This window comes from Opisthorchis viverrini (genome assembly GCF_000715545.1).
Source record: "Opisthorchis viverrini unplaced genomic scaffold opera_v5_152, whole genome shotgun sequence".
Lineage (NCBI taxonomy): Eukaryota > Metazoa > Platyhelminthes > Trematoda > Opisthorchiida > Opisthorchiidae > Opisthorchis > Opisthorchis viverrini.
The window spans coordinates 881,283-891,059 of NW_008751808.1; the positions used below are offsets into that span (position 1 = coordinate 881,283).

Consider the following 9,777-nt stretch of genomic DNA (forward strand, 5'->3'; position numbering starts at 1 on the left):
AGTGAAGCATCGGTGTTGAACACTGATGTCATGCTGTCGATGATAATGATGTTGTTGTTGATGATGATGAGATCAGATGTACTTTTTTTAGCCTTTTAACCAAGTATATTTAGTTGAGGATCAGACTGAAAGTAGTTTGCTAGTTTGTTGAAAAGCTGTACTCCGTCCCACCAGCTTTTGACGTAGAACGTACATTTGTCAAAAGAGAAATGTTTGAATTTATTGCAATCATTGAAAGTCATTGATGCCCATTGTGCCCACTGAAGTTGCGAACAGTGGGAGGAACACTGACCTATCTGGCGACAAGCAGGATAAATTAGACGCAGTGCTTTGTGAGGCGACCGCGTTTCCGGAAGTCAACCATTAACATATGATGATGGGTTGATGATGATGAGATCAGATGTACTTTTTTTAGCCTTTTAACCAAGTATATTTAGTTGAGGATCAGACTGAAAGTAGTTTGCTAGTTTGTTGAAAAGCTGTACTCCGTCCCACCAGCTTTTGACGTAGAACCTACAGTTGTCAAAAGAGAAATGTTTGAATTTATCGCAATCATAGAAAGTCATTGGTGCCCACTGAAGTTGCGAACAGTGGGAAGAACAGTGATCTCTCTGGCGACAATCAGGATAAATTAGACGCTGTGCTTTGTGAGGTAACCGCGTTTCCGGAAGTCAACCACTAACATGTGATGATGGGGCGAGATGGACCAAGTGGTTAGAGCGCGAATTTACTGACCGGAAGGTCCGTGGTTCGAACCCGACCTCTGCCTCTCGACTTCCCCTGTCTAGACTTGGGCAACCTGGCAGTATCCCAGCCGTCGTGCTTCCTTTGGGTAGCCTGACAGCTAGGCACCGAAATGCAAGCACCGGTGAATGCTTGCACAAGTATACTAGAGGGCAAGATGGAAGAATGTGGCCTTATACAATCGATTCATTGATTAACGGCATGCACAAGTGTGTATGGACTTTCTTCTGATTACTCTTCCTGACCCTCTTTTTTCAGGGCCCAAAATGTTCCGGTCGAGGAGTTTGTGACTGCGGCCAGTGCTTTTGTAACAGTGGGTATACTGGACACTTATGTAACGAGATCCAGGGCGGTCAGTCGGCGTTGTGCACCGATCGTGAAGTTGAGAAATGCGTGCTCTGTCTCCGAGACTCCTTGATCAAAGCTTTCGAGGGTTATGATGAAGATGGAGTCAGTGAAGCAGGTGTCGGCTCGGCCCTGGTGACTAAGCCGCCGGTAACGCTGGTCCAACCTGTGGACGAATTGGTCTATGCTTCTCCGGAATATGCAACGGCTGCAGCAACGTGTAATACGGCTTGTAATGGTACCGTAATCGATACGGCGCGCGTCAAACTGATTGAAAACAGCGAGCAAAAAGATGATTCCAACTTGTGCATCATCTACACCGATGACAACTGCCGCGTGTTCTTCACCTATCGGTATTCGGATGCAATCTATGTCACTAGGAAGGTGCGTTTTGTACTTGTTCTTTCATTCCGAGTCGTCTTTTGTAGCTATGAGCCAATGTAATTTTGTAATTTCGTTAGATTTTCTCGTATCCCTGCTTTACGGGGTTCAGTTTGCAGTTAGAGAAAACCCACCTTTGTTGTCTATCTTCCTTGAAAGTCCGCCAGATTATCGGCAAACAAACGATTCCTCGCTAGTGTTAGTTATGCACCGGCGTCAGTGCACAAAGTTCTGTCTGTAGTCAGCCTCTCATATTGGTGCTTACGTTCCGCACTTCACACAGTGTTTCGACCTTTTTCAACTTCGCGCTCCTGTCATCTGGTCGTGACACTGCGTCTTCATCCGCTCATCAATGTCCTCACTAACTTTGAAGTTCTAATAAGAAGCCGGAAGGTGAGAGGACCGGCCCAGCATCTATATGTGGACCTTATCTGAAGCACAATATTACTCTCTATAGCAAGGAAAACGGTAGTTATATTGTTGACAATCAGGCTGTGGATCTGTGGAGTTGCTATCTAACTGGATTTCTCGCCGCGCCATGGGGCTCCTCCCATATATTGCCTTAACAATAGAATTTTGCTACTAACACATCAGGCTTGTAACGCACAGCCCGATACTACTCAGAGACAGTGATCCTCTGAGATTGCACTCTCCAGGATAGCCTACAACGGCACCCGTCAGTCAGCCTTTCATGCGCGATTCCACCCAGGAGACGCCAAACACTTTTTCGTTGATGACTCTAATCTGGGGCTGGCGTGCATGACAGCCCCGAAACTATTCACACGTGTACAAACTGACATTAGACAGGCCCCCTCGAGACGTAAAGATGAGATTTGACTCAAATTATCGCTTACTTATGACCAATTTGTGTTCGTTTCGAGACGTGCCTAATCGAGTCACTCATAGTTTGTTTTTCTGCTACCTTTTCCGCACCCAAGGTGGACCTGAACATCATGCGCAAAAGCGAATGTGTGAAGACAATCAACATCCTCTACATTGTCCTCGGCGTTATTGCCGGAATCGTGCTTGGCGGTCTCATCCTACTACTGATCTACAAACTGGTTATCACCATTGATGACCGGCGTGAGTTGGCCAAATTTGAACAGCAGGGTGAGAATATGCGTTGGGAAATGGCCGAAAACCCTATTTTCGAGTCACCTACGACAAAAGTGATCAATCCAACCTACGAAGAAACAGCCTACTGAAGCGCACTTACCTCGCATTGTAGATCCCTAAACGAGAATCATTAGGTTTCCGGCCTCGGGGAGTTCGGTTAGCGTTGTTTTTCGCTTCTACACAATGTTACCTGCACTGCGTACTCTTATGTTGCTTTCCGCCGTACAACGCCGTGTATAAAATATGTATATGTACGGCTTAATGAACGCGCCAGTCCTTTCAGTATATTTCCCTTTTTCACTTACGTGCTTATTCCCCGATCCGTCTGCTAATGTAACTTGTAGCTTTTATCGCTTGCTCCTCTCAACGGTACTTTCAGTCTACCTATGCTTCTGTTCAATTTTATTCGCATGCATCATGTGTCTCTGCGTTTTTGCAAAATAAATTTGCTTCTGTAGTAGTATGCCTTCCCTGCTTTTGTGTATCTAGCCAACATTGACTCTCCTGCTTTTATGTTGCTGACCTATTCTGAGGTGAATTCCGTTGTGGTATTGCGAGATTGCACGTTAAGCTGTTAAAAGAGTCAGCTGTTTTGGCCCCTTCTACGCTTGTCACGTGATCTACATGTTAATAAGAGCACACCCAGCCTGTCTTTATTATCATTTTTGCGGAATCAGCTGTACCTTCATTGCATTCTGGATCGGGTAAGCCAGGTTACAAAATCTCTGCACTATGGACCACATTGCTCAGCCTTGACTTGCTGGGAACAACGCTAACAGTTCCATTAGAGTTGCTGTTTATTTTCGTTGCAAAAGTGCACTTTTGTAGCACAAGCTCTATTAAAGGGTTTATTGGGTTACGTGATCTATCAACCATATCTCAGTAAAATCAAACGCCTCCGCATTACGTTCCCCTGCTTCACTTATTTTTGCGAAATTCAAGAAAACAAACTTTTGTATAAGTGGAAGACCACCGGATCTCTGGCAAAGTGGATTGCATCGTTTGTGCCAAGTTGGTCTGCTCGAGTTCTTCCTGTTTTGGTGTGATTGAAACTTCGTCAGGTGTGTGTGTGTGTGTCGGTTTGAGCATGCAGCATGCTGTGGGCAGTCCTTCATCAGGTTACAACTATTCGGTTTTCCTGTGCATCATCTAATATGCGACCATCCTGATTCATTCCACGGACGTTAATGGGCTAAGTAAGTGGGCTGTTTCCCGTCTAATGTGCACCTGTAACTTGAATCACCGCCGACAAGCTATGCCTGATACTTAGTCGTCTTTTATCCTGTTAAGTCGGCTGAAGTATTTGTATTCTAGAAAGCAAGCTTTACTGAGTAGGGGTCAGCAAAATAGGGCCACCTGTAGGAAACGAACCTGTAGTAGGTAGCCTGTCAATTACTGTCAGCCAGAAAGAATTCTTAAGCTGCGAATTTCCGAAGTCATATCTTCCAGGCTCGTTGTCCTTTAACGAGGACTAGTTCAGTGTTCTTAGTGCCTCACTGAACTGTTATTCTCAGGCTTAAGAGGCATCACTTTGAGTATTCGTGTGCAACACGAATAAGTGGCAAATGAGCGACCTGTACACAAGTCGGTCTTCATACATTTAGGAAATGTTCTCGAACCATGCTCCTTTGCAATAGACAACCCAAGTTATCTCTAAAGCAAGAATTTCCATTTTTGATCGCTTGGTACAATATAGCTAGCTAGCTAGCCCCTGTTGCCATCACCCGAAACAGTTGTTCAACAATTCATCACGTCCTTTCGCTCATTGACTTGCGATTCGATACGTATAGTCTGCCACCAATCGACAACGCTTCTGTGGTGAAATCCCGTCGAATAATGCATTCATCATAAATCGGTCAGTATGGAACTTGCTTTGTCTTGCTTTAGAAGCGTCTTCGTACCCTACTGAACTCCGAAAGTCCGTGATTTCCTTACTTCAAGTCAGTACGGATGTGGGATATAATGGGTCACAGCTACTTTACCCAAGTTATCTCTAAAGCAAGAATTTCCATTTTTGATCGCTTGGTACAATATAGCTAGCTAGCTAGCCCCTGTTGCCATCACCCGAAACAGTTGTTCAACAATTCATCACGTCCTTTCGCTCATTGACTTGCGATTCGATACGTATAGTCTGCCACCAATCGACAACGCTTCTGTGGTGAAATCCCGTCGAATAATGCATTCATCATAAATCGGTCAGTATGGAACTTGCTTTGTCTTGCTTTGAAAGCGTCTTCGTACCCCGCTGAACTCCGAAAGTCCGTGATTACCTTACTTCAAGTCAGTACGAGTGTGGGATATGATGGGTCACAGCTACTTTACAATCGTTCAGCTGTAACACCCTTTCGGTGCCTAACTGCTGTGCCACACGAAGGAGGCACGAGGGCTGGGATACTGCCAGGTCGCCCAAGCCTAGACAGAGGAAGTCGAGAGGCAGAATTCGGGTTCGAACCACGAACCTTCCGGTCAGTAAATTCGAGCTCTAACGACTTGGTCCATCTCGCCTCCCGCTACTTTACAATGCTCCGTATTAGCGAACCATGTGTTTTGATACCAATAGCCTGCCACCGAAAAATAGGACACATCTCTTTCCAGGTTCCGTTCCTCACAGCCGTCCGTGTACATGTTTACTAGCCCAGTTAGAGTGGTGGCGTTTTCGCTTATCAATACAATCGTTGTTTCCTATCCAAGTGATTGTTTGCTCACAAGCTGGCTTCATCACATTGAGCATACCACAATAAACAAGCGATCAGGTGTGCCTCGAGTTATAAAAATCAAGTTGAATGCAAAGCATTTCGTACCTGAACTCTGACTCGTGAGCGCCAATGCACACAACCATTTCTGTTTGGCTGACGATTTGCTCGGCCACTGAAGTAGATCGGTTTGAACCGTGACGAGTGTTATACCGCTGGTTCGCCTCTGCAACACTATCAAAATCCAGCTTCGTATCAGCGAATCAGCAGCTTGAATCCACGCACCTAGTGTCTGCGAATCACGATTTATGGCAGAGGGTTATTAGTAAAACGAACTCTCGTGTTGGCAATTCGCTGTCTCATTGAGAGGAAATCTTTGATTCGGTGCGGTTTTGTTGTGTTCTTTGTCCACTTCGTCCGGGTACCTTGATTCTCACCAAATTTTTATGGGTTGCCCAACTAGGTTTTACTTCATTGGTCTTCTGGTTCTTGGTATTCCTTGGCCTAAAAACAGTTACCTGCGTCTTGCCCCCTTCCAAAGTGCTGTCGCAGGATTGCAGAGTGGTGTTCCGAAACGTTGAATCAAAATGAAGAGAAACCCAGTTAGTAAATTGTAAAGCAACGCATCTACCTGTAACATATCAGGCTATTTACTTACCAATTATATCGCCTTTGGAGACGATTATTGTCTATTCAGTTAGCTCACTCATCTGCCTCAGTAAGATAACCCATCTGTTTTTGGCAGTACGTTCCAATATTGGATCTTCACGGCTACTCTCCGTGACCCGAATCTCTAGATAGATCAACCATTTCGATAAAAGCAACCACCTATTGGTACAGGCTTTTACTTCTTCTGTAAGATGGCCAATTTTCGGAACGTTCTCACCAAGTTGTGATTGTGAATGACAGTTTCTGGCTCTTTAAGGGAGTGGTTTCTTCAACGATGTCTCACAGGATTGTGTTTCAGATATTTCTCAAGTTCATTTTGACCGCTAAAGCCAGCTAGTTATCATCACCATCATCCTTGTCAGTTGTAATAACCGCGTACTCGTCGTGCAGTTTGTAGCTGCCGCAGTTTCGTTCACCGATGTTTGGGGGGTGGTAGGTAGCTGCGCATTGCAGGCGGGAGATGATGAATTGATGCATAAATCCAGCACTGTAAGTGGGCTGTCAAGTGGGGGGGGGTGGAAAAGGAGCTATGCACTGAACGCAACAGCTTGGATGCACGAGCGTCATTGGAGGGCGCATCCAGGAAGGCTGCAGTGACCAGCGCAGCTGAGTTTGCTGGTAATGGCTTTCATACTTCGCTGCCAAGTCATTGTTTGACCGCCTCTGGCTCTCTTCCACCCTTCACGTGGTTGTGCGGAAAGAGCCCTTCGAGTAAGTCGGTCGACTGGCATACGCAGCACGTGGCCAAGTCAGCTCAACCTATGCAGTGTTATCAGTTCATCCAGCTAGTTATCTTGAAGCAAATCGGTTTGATTGCGACTGTTCGCAGCCTGAGTGTCGCTGTGAAATTTAGTTTTCAGGTTTCTGTACACCTGTGGACTGTGTAGGTGCAGTGCACTCCCGGCTATGCAGCTGTGGTGAAAACATAAACAAAGCAGCTGTATAAAATAACGTATCTGCGGTTCGTTGGAGTTTAGTTTTTTTTCATGTTGAAGCCTCCCGGTCTTTTGTGTGCGGTACTTCGATATGAACTCTAAGATAAAGCGCTGGGAAACTTTGCTAAGGATGTAAGGAATTTCCGAGGAGCATAGAACGCTTCGGGTTTTACGTCACAATGTTGGAAAGTCTTTGGATGTTGAGACACCGTTAGATTTTTGTCGATGCATCTTGAGATTTATATGGTCAAGAAAGGGAGAAGAAGCACTGTTGCGGACAACGATTGTTACAATTTTTGAGGAACCAACAAATTTGTACGCTCTGGTGAGAGAACTCGCTTTCCTAAGATCTCGTCCTAATTATGCTTTGCAGCAGCATCACAGACTCTGTGTCAGCGGCTGTGGGGGGACTTCATCTTCGCCCTGTCGACGTTTATTTGGTCGGTGAAAAGACGTTTGAATGTTATTCGCCAGTCTCATTACACAAACCAGCAGTCACTGAACGTAACTAAACTACCGTATTTGTCATCACTTCCAGTGATCAGATCGTCTCCTAGCCGCGAATACTGGCCTGATGACTATTCCTCAAGCAACTGAGACAACACTGTAGGGCAACGATATTGGAGTGTGAAACCGATCGGATTCTGTATGTTTTCCCCAGTCAATTGGCTGATATCTGATGGATTGCTGGTAATAATTGGATGGTGCTGAATTCATACCTGCATTGAAAACCCCAACCGTCCTTTTTGGACGAACAATTCCGGAAGCAGCGCATTTCGGGCTGAGTTCGCGCATCCTTCGTGTGGACTCGTTCATGAACTCGGCTCAACGTAGCCTGTTAGTGGTTGGGAATGACCAACACTTTGGAGCACACAAACCAGTGGTGTGGTTCGAACCCGCAACCTTCCGGTTAGTGTTGGAACCCCCTATACTGTTTAGCCATGGGCGGTCGTTTCGTGGTGCGTCCAGTATGCATTTACACATAATACAGCACCACGATCTTTTAGTCTTTCATGCGGTCCACCTATCGTGATCTGGTGTTTACTGGCTCGTCAAGTGACGAATTCCCAAATTGGAGGCATACGCAGATCACTTGGCACTTAGGTTTATTGAACTTCAAAATTTCCTTAGCCCTACAATTCAAGTGTTAGCTGTATGATTAAGGGGGGATGGCATTACCTCCCATCCAAGTGCATCACTGACCAATCACTCGGGACCGAATGGAATGTTACTTGTTCACCCACTAGCCAGAAGTCCACGGGTGGTGGGAATTTCCGTGACGTACACACTGTTGATGATTCCCAACAAGGGTGGTACAGCTGTGCTTCCCGGCGTTTAGGTGTAAGCCGAATTCACCTGCTGAGTGAAATCCAAATTACTCAGTTGCATCTCGGGGCCAGCTTCCCCTGTTACCAAGTAAGTCGACCACTGTTTCCCTGCTGCTCCCTATTCACACAAGTGAATATGGAAGAACGTCTTTGACAGGTTCAACTGTTTGCCATGTCCTACTGCAAACAGATTTTCTCGGCTGGCTAATTATACCAATTAGCAGGTTTGCAGAACCTATTGGGGTTGCCTAAGAACTTTTCACGCTCAGTTGGCAACCTTATCCGACATTTTTTTTCGTATGGATGCTCTGGATATGAATCATTGAACTTTTAGATAGTGCACTACCAAACATATGCAATTTGCTTTTTATATACGTATGTATATACTGGACTGAAATCCACTATACCACTATAAGACTGAAGAGCTCCAAAACACAAACGAAACGCTCTCGTTCATTTTATTTTTTCACTGAACTGGCTTTTCGGAGGGTGAGGAACTCCAAAGGTGTTTCCAGATAGCCAATGCTAGTATTGGTCGTGAGGTAGCGGGAACCATATCTTCGTTGATTCTTTTTGTTGGTACACTATAGTCCTGTACGTCTTCCGCGGTCAAGTGACTGAAATCTGATGGATTACTGGTATCAATTGGATGGCCTTGAATTCGCTTACGGACAAAGTGGCCCCCTCAGAAGTGGTCACTGGGTTAATTAAAACCGCATGCTATTAGCTGGGGGAACACAGGCGGCTTGTCTTTGTAACGCAGAGGGGATATTACTCCCCTAAAAGCGTTCTGCGACCTTGAAACATACACCATGCTTTGATCGATCGCTTGAAACATGCACTATGCTTTGATCGATCGTCTCATCGCAGGCTGCCATGCGCTTTCCACTGTTGCATCATTCAAGGTTCCGTCTTAGAGATAGGCTGCGTGTTTCAATAAATGAATACTCATGAAGGGCACGCTGGCAGTCTGGAGAGGCGGCCTTTAAGGCGATAGATGTTCCGGCAACTACACTCATACTGATTTGAACCTGAATCCTAGCTGAATCTCATTTATGATATCCTCCAACTGAATGTGCTGCACCAAGGCCACCTCATGTTTCAGTTTGGGATATCGCCATACATTGCATAGACGTATTGCACTACTCGTAAGGTGGATGAAGACTGTTCGACTGTCCACAATCGGTTTCGTCCTTCTCGGTGTGCAATCTCCGAGTCTCAACCTTATGTTTTAATTGAACCCGAATAGCACGAAGTTCGACCTTCATTTATCTGCACGCCAATTAGGTTTTCACGGGAGACTCACGTGGATCTCTCGTTTATGATTAGCTGGGATTCAGATGAATCTCCAGTTAAAACCAGGTAGTATGCAGTAGAGTGCATCTGCCGAATTTTATGTAGTTTGGGTTCAAGTAGAAAATGAAGTTAACGGAAATTCTGGATGAACCCCAAGAAGGGCGGGCCGGTCGTGGGTTGTCGAATAATTTTCAGCAACCGTATAAGTAGTTTCCTTCACGGTAGATTTCCCCCCCCCCACGTTATTCAGTCCTTATCAACGTAATCCTA

At 45.5% G+C, this 9,777-nt stretch overlaps 3 protein-coding genes across 3 annotated transcripts in view; 2 read left to right on the top strand and 1 right to left on the bottom strand.

The window, feature by feature from the left end:
* Positions 1–2,693, bottom strand: part of T265_06944 (hypothetical protein) — a gene marked incomplete at both ends in the record, with an annotated part of 8,169 nt that extends 5,476 nt beyond the window's left edge. The window contains 3 exons of the mRNA XM_009172347.1: positions 684–889; positions 990–1,073; positions 2,687–2,693. Of these exons, the coding sequence (XP_009170611.1) occupies positions 684–889; positions 990–1,073; positions 2,687–2,693 (297 nt within the window). The remainder of the gene's footprint in view (positions 1–683; positions 890–989; positions 1,074–2,686) is intronic.
* Positions 1–3,166, top strand: part of T265_06943 (hypothetical protein) — a gene marked incomplete at both ends in the record, with an annotated part of 10,623 nt that extends 7,457 nt beyond the window's left edge. The window contains 2 exons of the mRNA XM_009172346.1: positions 1,093–1,473; positions 2,409–3,166. Coding sequence (XP_009170610.1) covers positions 1,093–1,473; positions 2,409–2,675 — 648 coding nt within the window. The remainder of the gene's footprint in view (positions 1–1,092; positions 1,474–2,408) is intronic.
* A 3,267-nt stretch (positions 3,167–6,433) lies between these two features.
* Positions 6,434–9,777, top strand: part of T265_14173 (hypothetical protein) — a gene marked incomplete at both ends in the record, with an annotated part of 15,213 nt that continues 11,869 nt past the window's right edge. The window contains one exon of the mRNA XM_009172358.1: positions 6,434–6,808. Within this exon, the coding sequence (XP_009170622.1) occupies positions 6,434–6,808 (375 nt within the window). The remainder of the gene's footprint in view (positions 6,809–9,777) is intronic.